The sequence below is a fragment of the Callospermophilus lateralis genome, chromosome 3, assembly GCF_048772815.1.
Source record: "Callospermophilus lateralis isolate mCalLat2 chromosome 3, mCalLat2.hap1, whole genome shotgun sequence".
Classification (NCBI taxonomy): Eukaryota; Metazoa; Chordata; class Mammalia; order Rodentia; family Sciuridae; genus Callospermophilus; species Callospermophilus lateralis.
This window is the reverse complement of record NC_135307.1, coordinates 191,819,837-191,839,731: the sequence shown is the minus strand read 5'-3', so window position 1 is coordinate 191,839,731 and position 19,895 is coordinate 191,819,837. Positions and strand designations below refer to the sequence as shown.

Below are 19,895 nucleotides of genomic sequence, written 5' to 3'. Positions count from 1 at the left end.
CACCTGAGGGGCCACCTCGGGGGATGCCCCTCAAGCCCTTTCCAGTGCCCCAGGCACCCGGTGCCAGCCCCGGGCCGGGCCTCAGTCCTGGGAGGGAAACCGCAGGTTTTCACGTTTTCCACTTGAGAAGGGCTGCAGCCCTGGCAGAGAGCCACCACTGAGGTCCCAACCTCCCGTCCCTCACTCTCCTACCCCCGGCCCCACCCCCAGATCTCCCAGGACAGAGGTCCTCCCAGCTGGGGACAGGGGGTAGCAGGCACGCGGGAAGGTGGGCTGACAAGGACCACTCTGTCCCTCACCAGCACAGCACAGGCACAGGGTGGCCCCGACACGTTGGTGGGTGGGTGGAGGAGCGCATGGTGGGTGGGCAGATGGACAGAAGGACAGGGTCAGAACAGAACCCTGAGAGCCCCGACCAAGAGAGAATGACGGGTCACCACAATTTGGAGCCGAGCCACCAACCCCCATTCCACCCCACCCCTGCTGATCCCACTCACCCCCCTCTGCCTGCGCTGGCTTCCATGCCCCCAGGGATGGGGACCTCACTGCGGGTCACAGCCCTCCCCACGACCCCCCTGGTCCAGGCCACCGGAGCTCCCTGTGCCTCCGCCGGGCTCCCCCTCCCCCACGCGTGGCAGGCCTGGGCCCCTCTGCAGACTAAGGCCCTCGGTTTCCTCACGGCAGACACTGCAAGGAGGCAGCCCACCATCTGGACGCTCCGTGGGGTCCGCAGAGGTCACCTGAACCCCTGCTGAACCTGCGCTCAGACGTCAGAAGAAACCAGGGCAAAACCTGGGCCTCCCAGTCACCGCTAGAAAGGAAGCTGGCCACGGCCCGCGGACCCGGCAGGGCAGCGCCACGGCCACTTCTAGGCAGCAGGTGCTCGCCAGGCAACCACGGACCTCGCCTGGCCCCGGGTCTCTCACAGGTTTAAAGTATGGCTAAGCACCTGGGTCCCTATCTTTCGGGCTGTTTCCCTAAGGCAGAGAGCCAGTCCCACCAAAACAGGCGACGAAGAACAGCCAAGCACACCAGCCCAGGGGACCACGGGGCCTCACGCTGTGGAAGGCTCTTCAGTGGCTCCTGGTTCCAACATCATGCCCAGCAGCCAGCGACGGCATGCGTAAGTACACAGGCGACCCCTAGGTGGCGCCAGGTTCCATAAAAAACTAGACCCAGGTGGACGACAGGAGTCTTCATGTTGATGACCTGGGTGTCCAACAGGCCTCTCTGGGCAGCTGGCACTGGAGACGGACTGACTGAAGTGAGGAGGGAGCCACATGGACATGTGGGGAACAGCATTCCCAGGCAAGGGAACAGAACTCCTGATGTGGGGCGCGTGCCTGGCGGGAGGGAGACTGGACCACCGTGGGGCGTGAACTCACAAGCAGAAAGTTAAGGAGGTACTTTCACCAGCATCATCACCTTAGGCTTAACCCAGGAGCCGATCACACCCAGCGCTTCCCACCTCCACCTTCACCACCCGAGGTCTGGTCTCCAATCCCAGCCAAGGCAGCTGTAAACTCCTGAGCCGGGTCCTGCCTTGCCCCGGCCTGACCTCTCACGTCACTCCGTCTCACTGAGAGCAAACCTTGAAGCCCTTCCTGGCCTCGAGCTCTGTGAGACCGGCTATGTGATTTCTCCACCTTGTCCCTGAACCAGTTCTGCTCCAGCCACACGGGCACCCTAGGAATCCTACCTCTGGGCCTTCCACTTGCCAAGTCCCCTGCCAGGCCCTTGGCACGGGTAGTGGGTACCCTGTCGTGGGGTCTCAGCTCTGAGGCTGGATCCTCAGAGAGGCCCTTCATCAGTCTGGCTGACACTGCCCAGGGGCTGCCACCCTCTGTGGGTCTCTGTCCCCAGGTCCATCTCTCTCTGGCATACAGAGTCCATCTGTCTTGTCCCTGCTGTAAACCAGAGTCCAGAAGAGCACTGGGCACCACTTCGGCACAGAGTTTTCACGAGTCTAGGAGGTCTGACCTCGGCTGAGGGCCTGCTGGGCTCCCAGCACCCTGTTTCCCGGCCTGCGAAATCCCAGAAGGTGGGAGCCACAGGACAGGTGCCTCGGAGTCTTGCTGGGCTACTCCCTCTCCAGGTGACCGCAGGGCCGTGCCTGCCTTTTGGCTCAGCCTGGATCAGGTGACCTTGGAGTTTCAGGTGCACAGGGTCCTTCCTTCATTGGTGGGCATCCCAAACCGCCCCTGCCCAGAGTGCTCGCGGTTCACTCAGCCCTGCCCGCGGGGAGAAAGATCCGGAGTGTCAGGCCCCTCCCCAGAACCTTGTCCTCTCACCTGAGCAGAGAGCCGTAGCAGAGGTCCAGGAGGCCCACCTCCCGCCAGCCGCTGGCCCCTTCCGTGGCGTCGCCCAGGAGGATGGAGCGGAGGTTGGTGAACATGGCTTCCGTGAGCGCCTGCAGGTCTCTGTGGACGAGCGTCCTGAGCCGGGAAGGGCAGCGTGAGAGCCTGGCTCCCAGGGGGACACCCGCGCCCACAGCTCCTGCCCCAACGGCAGCTGGCCTGGCACCCGCCACAGCAGTGCTTTACAGTGCTGGACACACAGGCCCAGTCCACGCTCGCCCGTCCACCGTACCCATCTGGGAACAGAGAGGAATGGGACACGCCCGAGGCCACACAGCCGTGACAGCTGGGACTGAAACCTGTGTGTGGCTGCAGGGCCTGTGAGCGGCACCTGGGCAGCCCATCCCTGCGGGCACTGAGCTGGGCCAAGGAACCCCGCCTCTGGAAGAACAGGAACTAAGAGGCCAACACCCTGGAGTGAGGGGTCCTGTCTGCTCAGCTACAGTGTCCCCTGACCGAGGGCTGCTAAGAGACGGGACCTCAGTGAGGGTAACATGAGGCAAAGGAAGGGGCTGGTGACCGGGTCCCATCACGTGGACCTGAGTCGGAGGACAGAACAGCCCCGGGAGTGTGGGCAGAAGTGGGGGCCCTCAGCCCCTCCCGGGGCAGGCTCCACACTGGGCGGGATGAGGTGGGGGGGGAGGCGGTCCTGGTCCAAGGCTCCCGGGGACCTGGACCGATGGCCGTGGCCGGCTCAGCAGCGGCACCTGGCGGCGGCGGCAGGGACAGCAGGCGCGGGGCTGGGCTCCGCCTGGTTTCCGGGGTTTCTGGTCCTCAAATCCCCCCGCGCTGGGCACCTGCGGTGCAGCCCGCACCACCCGCCTGGCGCCCAGGGCGTGCGGCCACTCACGGTCTCATCCGGGCCTTCTCCTCCGTGGGGCTGTAGTGCGGGAGCTGCACGTCGAAGATCCTCTCCATGAGGAAGGCGGCGTAGGAGTGGAAGTCCAGCCGCGAGCGCGGCTCCCACGCCACCCTCTCGTAGGAGTGGGGGTCCAGGAGCACGGTGACGTGCCGGCCGCCCACCAGCACCTGCGGGGAGGCCCGTGACTACGGCGGCTCCCAGGGCTGAGGCCACCCCTGAGGCGCGACCTCGCCTCCCCTCCGCCACCGAGAACTAGGGACGTGGCCAGCCCCCGGGTGCCCCAACCCGAGGCTCCCAGGGCGGATGACGTGCCCGAGATGTCACGGCCGCGAGTGGCAGGGCCCGGGCTGAAGGCAGGGCTTTCTAAAATCCAGGGCAGGGTCACCTGGGCCAGGCGCGTGGCGGGGTGGCCTGCGGAAGGCCGCGCTGCCCAGGACCTCGTGAGGGGCCGCGGAGGGAGATGGCGGTGGGCGGGCTGCGGGGTGAGGGGTGCAGGGGGCTCAGGGACCCCACGCTGGACTGCGACGGGGCGGGCAGCCAGCGGACGGGTGGAAGCTAAATGTGCGGATTAATGTGGGGCCCAGCGGTGACTGGTGCGTCCATCTCGGGTGAACAGGTGGAAGGCGGAGCGGGGTCCGGGAGGCTGGAGGGGGGCGTGCGGGGGGCCGGGCGGAGGCCGGGACGGACAGGGGTGGGCAGGGCGGGCGACGGGGTGGGTGGAAACGGACTCCGGGCTAGAAGGCCGGACCACGTGGCCGGAGTGAGGACCCGGGTGGGTCTTGGGAGGCAGACAGGGACCTTGTGGGCACGGGGAGAGGCTGGGGCAGGAGCCGAGGAACACCGCGGGGTGTTGGGTGGAGGCTGCTGGGCAGCCGTGGGCGGGAAGGCAGAGGAGGGAGGGACAGACGGAAGCTGAGTGGACGGGCCGCTGGACAGACGCCGGGGTGTGGTAGACCCTGAAGGACCGTGCAGCTCAGTGTGGGAGGAGGCCGGGGGACACCGAGGGTCGGCGGTGAGGGAAGCACAGTGGACAGACAGACAGACAGGCTGGGGTGGGGCGCTGGTGCAGGTGGGGGCTGGCAGAGTTCGAGGCACTGCCCCCCTCCCCCCAGAGGCACTTACGGTGAAGATGTCGCCGTGCTTCTCCTTCATCCTGGCGAGGAAGCTGGCCGCGTCTCTCCCAAACTCCAAGGCGTGGCCCAACCAGGGGATGCTGCCCAGGTCCAGGGGAGGCTCCCCGGGTCGCCTGCAGAACCGGCAGCACTTAGTAAAGTGAGTCAGGGGAGGAGAAGGGGGCGCAGGGAGGTCAGTGGGGAGGTCAGGACAGGCTTCACCATGGCAACGGGGAGCGGGGGACCTGGAGGCCCTGAGGAAGGAAGGCACTCGGGAAACTGGAAGAGCTTTCCAGGGAGAGAGAATGGCAAGTGCAAAGGCCCTGTGGTTGGATCATACCTGTTCAAAGGACAGTAAGAGGCTGGTATGGCTGGACTCAGGGGGCAAGGGGCAGCAGTGGGTGCTGAGATCCGAGGGGGGGCAGGACCAGAGTCATCTGGCGTGGGAGCACTTCCGCTTTCTCTTGGAGGTGGGAGCCATGAAAAAGTTTTGAGCAGTGGAGGGACATGACCTGCTTAGGTGGAGCTGCCATGCAGAGTGGACTGTGGGTGGACATGGGGGCTGGGCATCCAACAGGCGACCACCTCCCTGCAGGCGGGAGGAGCTTCCACACCGGACAGCAGCAGGAGTTCTCTGAGCCAGCCTGGACCAGGGTGTCGGTCACCTCACACCCTGCCCTGCCCACAGGGATGACAGCACAGTCTGCTGCCCCCAACTGACCCTCGCAGCTCCGAACCTGAGGCGCCTCGGGCAGCAACGCCAGGCCAGGTGTCGAGCGTGGGCGCTGGCGGAGCAGGGCAGGGGGGTTGTGTGTGCCAGTCAGCCAGCCCCTGGGTGGGGTCAGCATCCTCAGCCACCACACCCTGTGCGAGGGGGGACCCTGGGGACATTGAGTGGGGACAGCTGGTGCAGTGGACCTGAAGGAAGGCTTGTCCCTTGGTGGCCCAACCTGACCGGCAGGGCAGGGCTTAAAAGGACAGGGCTCTTCCCGGCAGAGAGACTGGAAGCCTAAGTGGGAGGGGACATGGGAAGTCTGTCACTAGCTTCGAGGATGGTAGGGACCCCAGGACAGGGAACGTGAGTGGCCCCCAGGAGCCGGGAGTGGACCTTGATTGACAGCAGCATGGACGCAGGTCCCTAGTCCTACCCAACGCCAGACCCTCCTTGAGCTTCCAGTGGAAAGGAGGCTGCGGCCACCTCAGCCTCAGCCTCCTGGGCCTCCGACAGAGAGCCCCGTGGGCTCCAATCTCCAATCGCAGGACTCAGCCCCACCTGGGGCTCCTGGCGGGCTCTAGTGTGAAGCTGCTAAGTGCTCAGCGTTGGCTTCAGCAGTGAGCAGCTACCACGCTCAGAGTCCGCACCGCTCGCGGCCCGGCCACAGGCTTCCCATCCTCTCCACCCCTCTGCGGCAGGGACCCTGCGCTAAGCTGCACTCAGGGTCACACAGCAAGCCTCACTGTATCGTGGGGCAGGTGTTCACAGTGGACCCCATGGAAGTCCCTAGCCCAGGTGAGGACCCGCGACTCAGAGCAACAGGGTGAGGAAAGTCCAGCCCCAGCTGCTGAGAGGCTGCAGGGACAGGGAGATATTCACCCCAAGCAGGTCCCGGGCAGGGCGCTGGAGACAGCAGGGAGCAGGGCCTTGGAAGACAGACAGAAAGCAAGACAGGAAAGTCGGCCGCAGAGTGGCAATTCTGATGACAAAAATAAAGCCAGAAACCCAGCTCAGCAGTGAAAACGCAACCTGGTTCAATCATCCATGACGGGCTGGGCGTGTGGCCCGCGGCAGACCCGGCCGGCAAGCACGAAGCCCTGGTCCCTCCCAGCACCAGAAGTGAACAATAATTAAAATGAAGGAAGGATCTGAGCAGGCGTTTCTCCAAGGGATGCACAAGTGACAGATGCCAAGACCCTCGAACTCACAATGAGGCTGGGGCAGGTGGTGCCCACCTTCAGTCAGGAGGCTGAGGCAGGAGGCCACAGATTCAAGTCCAGCCCCGGCAACTTGGGGAGGCCCTGAGCAACCTCAAAATGAAGGATAAAAAGCTGGAGATGAAGGTTAGTGGTAAAGCTTCCCTGGGTTCAGTCCCCAAAAAACAAAGAAAGGAAAAGAAAAACAAATCACCATGAAGCGCCACTTCATGCCCACCAGGATGGCGGTCAGACATCGTTAAAATTTTTTAAAAGAAAAATGAGTGTTCACGAAGATGTGGAGAAGTCGGAGGCTGCTCCCCGGAATGAAAAGGGCGGGCCGTCTCTGAGCACCAGCCTGGCGGGGCTCAAAGGGTTAAATACGAGTGCCACGTGACCCAATAGTCAGAGGGGACACAAGCCAACCGTCCATGACCCACGACGACGGGGCGGGCGGGCCCCGTGTGGCATATCCAAGCCAGGGACGTTACTCAGTCATAAAAGGAGCCACTGAGTCACGCCAGGGCTAAGGGAAAGGGCCACGTGCAGCACGACTAGCTGCCGCCCATGCCCACAGCAGGTGACTCCACAGACGGGAAGGAGATGGGTGGTGGCCAGGGCCGAGGGGAGGGGGTTCTGTGGGGGATGTTGAAAACAGTCCGGAACTAGGTGGTGGTGGTGGCTGTCCAACCCCGTGACTACACTAGAAACCAGTGAGCTGCACACTGTCAAAAGCACACTTCAAAAGGGTGGATTTTGTGGTTCCTGAATTACACCTTACTAAAGAAAAAAGAAAGAGGGGTGATTGAGACAGTGGGAGTAGCTCAGAGTAGGTGGTCAAGGACAGCCTCCTCAGGGAGGTGCCATGGGAGCCAAGGCCAGAAGGATGGGAAGGGACACTCAGGAAGGGTGGGAGGGGAGCCCTACAGGTGGAGAGAACGGCAAGTGCAAAGGCCCTGGGGTGGGAACACTGGGTTTTAAGACAGCGGGATCTGGTGTAGCTGGGGTGGAATGTGCAGGTGATGGCGGGAATGTCCTTGAGGACCCCGAGGGCCTGAAGCCAAGGAGAGTGTGGCTCCTGTGCCACATGCGGTGGGGATGGGTGCAGGGTTGGAAGTGGGAGTCGGGAGGTGAAGCCTGTGTTTTAAGAGAGGCAAGAGGAAGGAGGCTGCGTGGCCACCCAGGAGGGCAGGCCGGGCACCTGACCCCCCACCCCAACCTCCCGAGCAGGGGGTCCCTGCGCAGGCAGCACTCCGGGGACAGGCCAGCAGCTTCCCTCCCTGTCCTCCCCCGCCCCGACTCTGCCCCTCTGTCTGGCTGACCCCACCGGCACCCCAAGGGCAGGCAGGAGAGAACGGCAGGGGTGAGCGTCGGTGCTGGCAGAGAGCAGACCCAGGATGGAGTCCGACCCCAGCCCCCCAGCCTCACGCTGCCTGGAGCCTGCCGCCCAAGTCCCCCTCACGGGCCCTGGATGCGGCCAGCGAGGCTCCAGGCCCTTCCCTGGACTCTGCTCTTTGCAGCCCTGGGCCACGGCAGCTTCTCCGGCTGGGGACCAGCCTGCTGACCCGTGGGCACCTGCCCTGCCACCCAGGCAGTCTGGGGAGACAGGCCCAGAGCGGGCAGTTGGCCTAAGAGGCAGGAGAGCCTGGTGGTCACAAGGGTGACCTCAGCACCAGTTCCTGGCCCCAGACCCCGGCTGTGCCTCTCGCTGGCTGCGTGACTCGTGCCTTCTCTGCGCCGGGGCATGGGAACGAAGGGGTCAGAGGAGCCAGGAGCGGGCCCGGCACTGGAGGCCAGGGGTCTGCGGGGCAGCAGGCCCAGGGTGACTCCGAGCGCCACCAGTGCTGTGCCCGGCCTTCTCCAAACTCTCCCTGCTGCCACCAAGGCCACCGTGAGAAGCCCTGACTGCACAGCCCCGCTGGCCCTCAGCCCCAGGGACGGGGGAGTGTCCTCTCGCCTGAGGAGCGGACCAGTCTCCAGGGGAGGAACCAGGCTGGCCTGGCCCTGGGGAGGAGCTGGGTCTCCGCCAGCAGGTCTGACCGCAGGCCACATTCTTGACGCTGTCGGGCCCCAAGTCACCCCCCCCCGACATCTGCACCCCCACTTTGCAGGTGAGGAAACTGAGGCACAGAGGGTCTTCAGGGACTGCCCCATGCAGGGCGTGAGGGCCTCCCTGGGGACACTCGGGTGGGGGCTTCCCCTCGCTGCCCTCCCTCCTGGCTGGGCCAGCGGTGGCCAGGTGTTATTTCTGGCAGCCCTCCTCCTCCCCAGAAGAGTCGAGGAGCCACAGACAAAGGCAGGAAGCCGGGGCCCAGGCGCCTGGCCCCTCAGCTGCTCCAGTCCGACCCCCAGCCCGCCTGGCCCGGGCCACAGTCCAGGGTGACTCAGCCTGCGGCCAGGGGGGCGAAGGAGGCTCTATTTCAAGGCCTGCGGTCTGGGCCTCGCCCACGGACACTCTCACTGACTTGGGGATCTGCCAGGCCCGGAGGGAGCGGGGTGGGGACACAAGGCTGGACTCTCCTGTCCCGGGTTAATGCCCACATGGCGGACGGTGTCCTGCTCCTTGGGTTCAGATACCCCGCCATCCCTGGGGTCCTCTCCTGGGGCTTCAGCTCCCACAGGGAGGACCTGCCGTCCCTCCCTCCCACACACCAGCTGCCCCGGGTCTCTCTCCCCACCTAAAACCAGGGGACGGAGTGCAGGGTGTGCTGTCCCCGGCCTGGGCCCTGAGGCATGGCGTCCTGCCTGGGCCCGGGACTCCAGCACTGAGAACCCTGCGCGGCACACAGTAGGCGCTCACAGAATGTGTCAGATGAGGGAATCATGTACACAGTCGGTGCTCAGTGAGCAGGCCTGCCTCCAGGGTTGCTTGAGGCCCGCCCAGCGCAGGTTCTGGATGGTGCGGGGGGAGCCGCGGCTGGCCAGGGCCGTGCCAGGCGGAGGGGCGCCAACGCTCCTAACAGTGCCCAGTCCGCTCCGGCTCTCAGGCCCAGGAGGACCCGATGGGGAACAAAAAGGAGCTGCCGCTCCCCCTGCCCCCCACTGGAGCAATCTGAGCTTCCCCCAGGGCTCACCCCAGGCCTCTAGTGGCTTCTGGGTCCCATTAACAGAGGGTCCCCCTAATGCTCTTCCGGGCTCCCACAGCCTCCCACTGTGCAGAGAAAGCACGTGGCCTTCTTGCTCTGGCTTGGTTTTCCTGATACTTGTCACCACCAGGAAAGACAGCGTGGGAAGTACGTGACAGCAGGGGGGGCCACGGGAGCCCGGGGACTGTGGCAAGGTCTGGAGAGGGCTCTACCTGCCAGACCTGCTGGTGTTCACGAGAGGCCGAGACCTGGGCTTGTACACGGAACGCCCCAGCTTCCCCTAACTCCAACCAGGGCCGCCAGGGCTGAATCCCACCTCAGACCCGCCTCGGTGACCTCTGGCTACTGCGTGTTGCAATGAGACAGATTTACTCCTTCCTCGGAACTCGGCACCCTGCAGAGGTCCAGTCAGCCGCGAGACACAGGGACCCATGCCTGATGCCACTGCAGCCTCCGGTCCCCCAACAAATGGACTGCCCCCAGAAGACCTCTGGGAGTGCTCCCGGCAGCAGCCACACCTACCCAGGAGGAAGAGGAATCAGGGGGGACCGAGGTCACCCCTGGGAGCACCCTCAGTGCCGACGGCAAGAAGAATGTGTGCGGTACCCACAGGGCAGGTCATCACCTCCAGGGGCCACCAGAAAGGGCCCTACCCCCCAGCGCCTCAGTCTCCCCAAATTGAGAATTGAGCTTGAACTGGGAACTCGATGACATTGCACATTATTTTTTATATTCTCAGAGTAAGGAAATCAGGATTATATCGTCTTCTGATATACATTCCGGGTTGAAATATCATGACAGCTATAATTTTTTTAAAGAATTTCTTTTTTAGTTGTAGATGGACACAAAAACTGTGTTTATTTTATTTTTTTATATGGTGCTGAGGGCCGAACCCACGCCCCACACATGCTAGGCCAGCGCTCCACCACTGAGCCCCAGCCCCAGCCCAACGGCTGTGATTCTTAAATTATATTAGTGACCGTAAAATCAGGGTCAGGGGACATGGAAGTTCTTACGGTATTTTTTTTCTGCATAGTTGAACTTTTTCATAATTAAAAAATTATAATTTTTTTTTATTTTGTTTTGCTACTGAGGATTGAACCCAGGGGCACTTAACCACTGAGCCACGTCCCAGACCTTTTTATTTTTTATTTAGAGACAGGGTCTCGCTGAGTTGCTCAGGGCCTGGCTAAATTGCTGAGGCTGGCTTTGAACTTGCAATCCTCCTCCATTATTTTATTTTATTTATTTATTTATTTTTGGTTTGTTTAATGCTACAGGTAAAGACAGTTGCTGACTAACTAGAGTCGCATATTTCACTGGGATGAGCGGGTGGCTAGCTGCGGAGTACAATTTCTGTGACCTTGGGAAAGTCACAACATTTTCAAGCCCAGCTGCATGGCACAGGTGATGGAGTGACCTCATGCCTTGGTCAGGAGAAAGGGGCGAGGCCAGGCAGAGGGGAGCCCTACCTACTTGCATCCAGACCGGGTCACCCACCCCTTCTTCCCACACCTGGGGATCTGTCCTTCCTAAAGGTTTTTCTGCTGTGGCTGCGTGATCTCAAGGTCACATGCTTCTACAAATTTCAAGTATCCAGATCCACCAATGTGACGAGAGGGATCAGTGAGTATCCGTTTTTTCCTGGGAATTACAAGTCATTACAGCTGAGAGCTTTAATGGAGGCAGACCCTGAGGGATTGCTTGACCTCTCAGAGACTCAGTGTCCTCCTCTGTAAAACTGGGGTAACCAGAGTGCCCCCCTAAGGCAAGTTAAAAAGAAAAGCTGGGCACAGTGGTGTGCACCTATAATTCCACCAACTCAGGAGGCTGAGGCAGAAGGATGGTAAGTTTGAGGCCAGCCTCAGCAATTTGGCAAGAGCTTTCTCAAAATTTAAAAAAAAAAAAAAAGTGGGGTATTGGGGCTACAGGTCAGTGGTGGAACACCCTGGGTTCAATCCCCAGCACCAGGAAGATAAAAAGAGGACAAATAAGGTTGAGAAACAAATTGGGACCCCTGAGGGCCTTGCCAGAGTTCACACTGCTGTCCCCCATCCGCTAGTGACACCTGTTCCCATACTTCTCCCCAATCACCCCTAGGGCCCTCCCGGGTGCCCAGAGGTATAAATCTCAGCCCCAGAGATAAGCAAGCTCCCCAGACTGCTAGTCAGCAGGACGTAGCCCAGGAAAGCTGGACCCACATCCCTTCCCACCCAGGAGTCCCATTCCCACCCACTATCACGACCATCATCCCCATGTTTTTCAACTTTTTTTTTTTTTAGTTGTAAGTGAACACAATACCTTTATTTTTATGTGGTGCTGAGGATGGAAGCCGGTGCCTCACAAATGCAAGGTAAGTGCTCTACCACTGAGCTACAACCACAGACCCCCTTCATCCCCATTTTAAAAATGGACACACTGAGACCCGATGGTATATGCCTATAATCCCAGCTACTAGGGAGGCTGAGGCAGGAGGATCTCGAGTTCAAAGCCAGCCTGGGCAACTCAGCGAGACCCTGTCTCAAATAAAATTCTCAAAGGACTGGATGTAGCTCTGGGGAAAGTGCTTGAGCTCGTGAGGCCCTGGGTTCAAGCCCCAGAACCACAAAAACATTTTTGGACAAGTGAGGTGGACAGTAGCCCTTCCTCTCACCACACATTCCACACGGGGGACTTCTATGTGTCCAGGCACCCTGCCCCCAGGACCTACGACCTTCCAGCTGTGCCCACCCACACCCAGGAAAAGTGCAGACCACGGCCGCAGGAAGGCCAGCACGTTACCGGAAATATCAAAAACAGAGGAAACGGCCGAAAAGTCCATTCTCAGGGACATGGATAGAGGGAAAACGAACCCGAAACCGATTCAAATTCCAGCACACGGGAGACAAGAGCAGAAGAGCAGACCTCAGCTCCGTACGCACATGGACCAGTGTGGAGCCCAAAACCCAGAGCAAAAAAACAAATGAACCATCTGAGAACCCCTCGGTACCGAGGGTCAAAGAGCCCGACACACCAGGAAAGAGAACTCATTGCTTTGTAGGGAAACGTCCCTCATTTTTTCCTTTTTTTTTTTTTCTTTCAGGCAAATGATTGAATGTGTAGTTTTAAATTTCACCTGGAGAAGTATGTGGTGCGAGGAAAAACACAGGGAGATCATTGTTTGAAATTTCAACTAACACGTTGTTTAAAAGTTAAAGTTCCCGATGTTTCTGGGATTTTCAGCCACTCTACTGTAAACACTCTCCCCTCTCCCTCTCCCCCACCGTATGGTCACAAGCTCTCCTCTCTGTATTTAAGAGTAACTATTAGAACATCTGGAGGCATGGAGGAGCTATTGGTCTGAATCGCATCCTGGTCTTTAATGGAAAACCCAGAGAAATCCCGGGAAGGTCTGCAGTTTGGTAGACAGTAGGGTTAAGGGCAAGGTCAGCGGCACCGAGGTTTTCAGTTGCACAAACCTACCAGGATAACACAGGCGCTAGGGGTGGGGAAGCTTGGCAAGTCTCTGTGCGATCTTGGCAGACTTTTTGTAAATCTCAGACTAGTCTCAAATAAAAAGTGTATTTTTAAAATATCTGGACGGTTCCACCCAAAGTGAGCAACAGGAGGTCTGGGGAAGAGGAAAGGACCCGGGGTGGGGGTGGGGTTGCCCGGGGTCCTCAGTCTCGTCTGCAACAGGATAAATGTTGGTTGTGGGTCAAACGATTCTGCGCTCCCGTGCGCAATTCAAACCAACTTTTTAAATATTTTATAAGAAGACCTAGCTCCCTGAACCCGAGGTGTCATAGTTCGACTTTTCCCCCTAAATTACATTCCCCGCGGAACAGAAAACCCTCTGGGACGGAGGCTGAGACAGTGGCCCTGGTTCTCCTGGGCTCAGGGGAGGGGGGCCTCTAACGGGCCTCGGCTTCTCTGGCAGCAGTTAATACGGAGCCCAGGGACCCTGCCCTTCCGAGCGGGACTCGGGCAGGAGTGGTCCCAGGGCGCCACGAGCAGGTCCCCCCACGGCCTCCACCCTCCAGCCTCCGGCAGGGGAGGCCGAGCCCGCAGGACCGCCGGCCGCGGGGCAGGACAGGGCTCCCGCCCGGGGTGGGTGGGCGCCGGGCCGAGGCCGAGGCTGCGGGCGCGAGAGGGCCTCTTCCACCCGGTCCCCAGGCTGTCCCCGCACCTCTCCATCCACGCCCGGCCTCGCCCGCAGCCCTCCCCAGGTCCCGCCGTCGCGCCCACAGACCGCGACTTCCCGCGGCGGCATCTGCCCACGGGACCCCACTGCGGTCCCCACGGCCCCCGAGAGCCCTCCCCGGTGGGGTCGGCGCAGAGCCCCTCGCGGGCCCGGGGACCGGCGCGTCCGCCGGGGGCTCGGGCCACTCACCGCGTGCGCCGGCGGGTCAGCAGCAGCAGCAGCAGCAGCGCGGCCAGGAGGCCGAGGAGCGCGGCCCAGGACATGGCAGCGGCGGGCGCGGTCCCTCCAGGTAGGCAGCGCACGGAGCCCGCCGGTCCCTAGACCCCGGCGCCGCCCCGCCCCAGCGCCGCAGCCCCGCGGACCGCCCCCGCCCCTGCCCGGGGCCACGTGGAGGGGACGGCGGGCGGAGGGGGCGCGGGCGGAGGAGGGGGCGGGGGCGACCCGGCGAGGGCGGCGCGAGGGGCGCTGGAATGTCTGGGGGAGGGGCGGGGGAGGGACCCGCGGGCCCAGGCCGAGGGGGAAGCCGGGGACAGGCGGGCTTTCCCACCGCCGCGGCTGAAGCCCGTCCGGCTCCCGAGCCTCCCTCCCCGTCCCAGGCGCTGAGTTCCCCCCCTTCGGGCTGGGCTGCGAGGCTGGACTCCAGCGCTCCTGCTCCTCGGTGTATTGTCCTCGGGAAGTCCAGCCCGAGAGGAGAGCCGCCCAGCAGGTCCTCACCGGGGCAGTCCGTGCAAAGCACCGACCTGTTCCCGAGCTTTTAGGGCCTCAGGATGCCGTGGCCGCTGGTGCCCAGGGTGCCAGGCCCCCGCCTGTGTCTCTGCAAGGGACCTCCCCGGGTGCCGAGAGGACCTGGGCTTCCCATTTGCAGGGAGCAAACCTGGGCCTGGCTGCAGGTTGGCTCCCCAGAAGCTCCCGCTGTCCCCCTTCCCATTTCCACCCCGGGGAGCCTGGAGCAGGTAGCTTAGGGCAGTCCAGCTGCCAGGTAGAGGCGTACTTTCCGCAGAGGGTTGTGAGGAACTGACCACCTTGTCACTAAAAAGGAAGTACCAACTGCCCAGGGCTGGGTGCAGGTAAATTCTGTGAAAAGATGGGCCAAGGTGGTCTGTCTGGGTCCTGTGCCTCCCTGCTGGCTCAGGCAAGGTTTGGGCAAGTTTGGTCTCTAAGGTCATCTCCCTACAGTCCAGTCTCCCCACAGAAGTCAGAAGATCTCCTGCTCACAATCGCACTCCACCCAGGGCAAGGCCACAATCTGTACAAGGCCCCCCAAGGCCCCCCAGATCCTCCCAGCCCACCTGCTCCTCCCCGGATCCAGCCCTGCTCTCCCCCCCCCACTCTGCAGCAGTCACACTGGTCCCCCTGTCCCTCCCAGAGGTGCCAGCTGCCTTGGCACCTGCTGTTCCCTCACCCAGAAGCTCTTCCCAGGGAGATGCAGCCTCACTCTTTTTGTCATGCGCCCCCACGTCGTCTCCGCTCATGACCTGGCCCTAAAGCAGTCACCATCACTCTGCTGCTTTAACCAGTTGGACCAGGGTTGGGGTGACACCTGTGTGTCCCACTGTCCTGCTGGAGATTCCTTTACTAGACATCTGAATTCCGGCCGTCAGGGAGCCAGGTGAGCTTCACGTGGCCTCAGCAGACCCAGGACAGAAGGAGTTTCCACTTGTCTGAGGAGAAAGCCAACGACTCCAAGAAGCCTGCCTGGGGCCCGGAGGGTCTTCCAAACCTGCGGCCTCCCTCAGTGGGCTTCACGGCCACTCAGCCAGCGCCTGGCCAGGGGACCCTGGGCAGTCTGCTCCATCTCTCTGCTGGGGCTCCTGGCTGATGCGATGGGAAAGAGAACCTCATGGGGTCAAGGTGGAGCAGTGACCTGATCCAGGTGACACACCTGTCCAAGAGCCAGGTGTGGGTAAACATGGCCAGGGTCCTGTCTCAGTAGGAAGAACAGTGCCTTCCGCACAGGGCTGAGGGGGTGTTAAATGAGAGAGAATGATTCACCCAGCACAGGGCCGGGCACACTGACAAGGTCAGGAGGACAGGGTCAGGACCCCGCCGTCAAGAAGGTCAGCTCTTCGACGGCCACCCCGGCCCAGTCAGTCCCCGCCATCAGTCTCCCTGGATACCCTCTTCCCACCTCCACTTGGGGCAAACTCCCTGGGAAGCAACCGCAGCTGCTCACACCAGAGAGAGAAGGCTGTGCCGGAGCCTCCTGCCCCTCACCCACAGAGCCCGACTGGTTCAGAGCGGGCGTTAGGAAGGCCGCCTGGCTGTCCCCGGAGAGTGGACCACAGTTGGGCTGCGCCAGTCCAGGGGAACCCTGTGTGCCAGGGATTGGTCCAGAGGCGGACACCCTCCGGAAATCTGCTGTAGGTTTCTGGAGAATGTTTCCTTGTCTATTGGCCTCCTCTGGACTTTGGGGACCATTGTGAAAGGGCAAGGTGGGGGCGTGGAAGGCCAGGGGTGTCGCAGAGCTCCAAACCCGAGCTGCAGGACCGCCACCCCTGGAAGCCCCACCCAGACTTGTTCCATGAGATGATGGAACGTCGGCTCATCGTGAGTCAGACTCTGTCTTCCATTCCCAAGACGACCTCTGTGATGGCCGTAGGGAGGACTGAGCTAATCGGGCATCCAAAGCACCTCGTGCAGGACTCGCCCTGGTAAGAACTCAGAGCAGGGAAACTCAGATCTGGCTGTGGCTTCTGGCGAGAACAGGCGGCCCTGAAAAGTTCAAGCTCCCCCCGGGGACTGGGAGGACCCTGCCGAGGCCTGGGCTGATGTGGCCTCAAAGGCAAAGAGGAGTGAGGGCTGCCCCAAGGGTCACCTGCTGGCCACCACAGAAGAGCTGGAGTACAGGACCTGAGCGCCAAGTTCCCACCCCAGAGTCCCTCACGTCACACACAGTCCTGGGCAAGTCACTTCACCTCTCGGAGCCTTGACCTCCGCATCTGGTGATCTCAGGGGTTGCCCACAAGGCCGACCTTGGCATGCAAGGCTTCATCTGGGAAGTGGAAGCCACAGGCTAGTCCACCTCCCAGGAAACTCTGCTGTGCCAAGAGCAGGACCTTCTGCTGGAGGAGTCCAGTGTGTCCAGATGTCTGCTGTCCCCAGAAACAAGACACCTGCGCAAGTGTCCCTTTCCACCCAGCCTCCGCTGTCTTACGTGGCTGCCACAGGGTCAGGAGGACAGGGTCAGGACCCCGCCGTCAGAACATGGAGTGTGCCCGGAAGGGCCCCCTGGGCGCCCTACACCCCGGCTTTCTGTCTCGGGGCCTGTGTGCCTGCATCCTAACGACTAGGAGCCCATGGTATGAGAAAGGGGGACATCGGGTGTGTCATCTTCTTCAGAGCTGACACCGCCCGTCAGAGAGGGCAGTCTTCAGTGTGTGGTTGTGGCTCTCACTTGAGGAGGTGATTGTCAGGGTTTGGATGGGAGGTGTCCCCGGACCCCTGTTAAGGGAGTGTGGAGGTGAAATGCCTCCATTATGAGTCTCGTAACCTGACCGGTCCATCCAAGTTTGAATGACCCCTCTGGATGGTGACTGTCAGCAGGTGGGACGTGACTGGAGGAGGTGGGTCCTGGGGGCCCTTCCCCTCTGCTTCCTCACTGCCATTAGGGGACAGCTTTTCCCTGGGGGCCAAGTGTTGTCCGTCTATGGACTGAGACTCTGAAACCATGAACCCCAAATAAATAAATGTTTCCTTCTCTAAATTGTTCTTGTCAGGTGTTTTGCTCACAATGACACAAAAACTGACTAAAACCGTAATTAAGGTCATTTGAAACTCTTTTCCATAAAACCTCATTTACTCCCCACAGGGATCCTATAAAACGGATACTATCATTATTCCCAACTGCAGATGGGGAAACCGAGGTCCAGAGAGGGTCAGTAACTTATGCAAGGTCACAGAGTACTTCCTCTGATCAGCCAGGGCATGGGCTGTGAACACCTCTCTGGAAGCCCCTCTGCCCTTTTGGTTCTGGCAAATCTGTTATGGGGAGGGATGTTACCCTGGTCTTCTGAGTCACCAAGACAGGATGAGATGTGACATTTCTAGGAGGGAAATGAGGAGGGAGCCAGAGGAAGCTGAGAGAAAGAGATGGGAAAACATGGAAAGAAAGGAGGTAGGGAAACAAGGCGGGAGAGGATGGGGGCGTGGCTCCAGCCCAGGAGCAGGAGGGGGCGTGGCTCCAGCCCAGGAGCGGGCAGAGTGGCCGGCTTCCCCTCCCTGCACCCCTGGGCGAGAGCTGGGAGCAGACCCGGGAAAGCAGGGCCTCTGCCCACCCCAGGGTCCAGCTGTCAGTCAAGCTCCTGCACGGGACATCTGAGAGGGGCCTTCCCGTGGCGGCTGCAGCTGGAAGTGCAGTAGCCTCTGAAACAAGAGCCGGAATCCCTGCTGTGGCTTCCTCCTGCTGGAGCGCAACTGGGTGGAGAGGAAACAGGGACCAAACCGGCAAAGTCTCTGTTGCTTTGTGCTTTTAAAGAGGCTGGCAAATTCAATGCATCCACCAAGGATACGGACACACGAGGTAGAACAAAAGAGACTTCCTCCAAGCTGGAATGTGTCTGGTTTATCTCAAGCTAATATCAGTGCTCCCAGCAAGTATTTCCAAACATGAAGCAAGCCAGTCATATGGGGAGGCGATAGGGAGGGGTGAGGACAGGGGAAAACCGGAACATGCTGTTCCTTACAAAAGGAAGCCGCCTTCACCGAGTTCCAGCCAACTGTATGCACATAGATACACAGGCCCAGCATGGCGAGACTCCAGGCTCAAGGGAAGCAAGAAACCACGTCTCTAGCTGTGCCAAGGGCCCGAGTGCTTGGAGCAACCCACAGTTCTCTGTAGGAGGAAAGCCCCCAAGGTGCCCCAGGACCCAAGAGAGAGGCAGGCAGATTTCAAACTGCAGAGTGCCATCTCTTGGGAGAGTTACCCACCGGGCGGCAGTGAGAACAGGTGGATCTGCACCGTCTGGGTCAAAGGGAGGGCTGCGTATTAGTTAAGATGAAAGTGACTTCATTCAGACAGAATGGAGCTGGTTATCTGAAGCTAACATCAGCCGGGCGCATTCCTGGCACCAGGGTGGATGACAGGTGCCCACATACCACTCTGATGGTTTTGTGCCGGGAAACTATTTAGGGAAAACGACCCGGGGCAGTGACAGTGGCTAGGACTCCAGATGGTCCCAGTCACGTCAAGCTGATCACACGCCTGGTCCTTTCTGTCGGAGTGTTCTCTGTATCGCTTACGCACACAGCAGACTGCCTTCTACCCCGGTTTCCCATCTGGGCAGGGTGATCCAGGGCTCCCCTGCCACAGAGGGGACATGTCTAGACAGGCCACAAGCACTGTTGTCAGCTGTGTGGCTCCTGTGACTGGAGGGTCCACCCAGAACATCTAACTGCAGAGGAGAGGCTTCTTTGAGGCTCAGGGTTTCCGAGGTCTCAGTCCACAGAAGGCCGGCTCCATTCCTCGGGGCTCGAGGTGAGGCTCGACATCACGGCAGGAGAGAGTGACCGAGGAAAGCAGCTCACATCCCGGTGGCCAGGAGGCAGAGAGCGACCACTTCCCAGATACAAATATGTGCCCCAAAGCTGCGCCCTAATCCCCACTCCCCGCCACACCCACTGCCCTCACCACCCAGTTAATCCCCAGGAGGAGGTTGACTCCCTGGTTGGGTTAAGGCTCTCAACCCCACCGTTTCTCCCCTGAACCTTCTTGCATGTCTCACAGGTGGGCTTTTGGGGGACACCTCACCTCCCAACCATAACAAGCACTTAATGACAGGGACACACCGTGTGTTCAGCAGCCTCTCATTGGGAATTTCAAAGGAGAAAGGGAAGACCAGAGACAGTGAGATGGGAGACTGGCCCTCTCCTGTGTCCAGGTCCTGCTGCCAGCAGCCTCTGTGGATGGGGCCCGTCTGTGTATTGAGAGATCCGAAGGACGTCAGCCACCACGAAGCTGCCCTGCAGTGTCCTCTCCCCAGGAGAGCTGGGATTACGAAGGGAATGTGTTGGGCAGAAAGCCCAGAGGCCGGGGCAGCTGCAGACGCACAGGGGCTGGACGGACGGCCCTTTGTTCAGCTTTCTCAGGATGATTCCACACAGGTGCCATCTGGGGCTGGGAGATGATTCTGGGGAGTGGCCACCCTCTTCCAGGCTAGAGGCCAGAGGGGGTGGGCACTAGAGGAGAGGGCTCCAGGTGGCCTTGCCTCCTTTGGCTTCCCCAGGACCAGTGCACAGGCAGCCATGGCCTCTACCCACTGCCTGGGCACTTTGCACTGGAAAAAGTGATTCAGGCAGCCCTCAACCCCCTCAGCTCCCTGCTGTCCCGCCTGGGAGCCAGGCCCCTGCGGAGGACAAGAAGAAAAGAGACCCGTGTGGATCCCCTAC

At 60.9% G+C, this 19,895-nt stretch overlaps 1 protein-coding gene across 1 annotated transcript in view; it reads right to left on the bottom strand.

The window, feature by feature from the left end:
* Positions 1-14,061, bottom strand: part of Ptgis (prostaglandin I2 synthase) — a 33,069-nt gene extending 19,008 nt beyond the window's left edge. Inside the window, exons 1-4 of the mRNA XM_077109197.1 lie at positions 13,701-14,061; positions 4,342-4,465; positions 3,208-3,386; positions 2,292-2,435 (exon numbers count right to left, since the gene is read on the bottom strand). Coding sequence (XP_076965312.1) covers positions 2,292-2,435; positions 3,208-3,386; positions 4,342-4,465; positions 13,701-13,774 — 521 coding nt within the window. The 5' untranslated portion in view covers positions 13,775-14,061. The remainder of the gene's footprint in view (positions 1-2,291; positions 2,436-3,207; positions 3,387-4,341; positions 4,466-13,700) is intronic.
* Between the last annotated feature and the right edge of the window lie 5,834 nt (positions 14,062-19,895).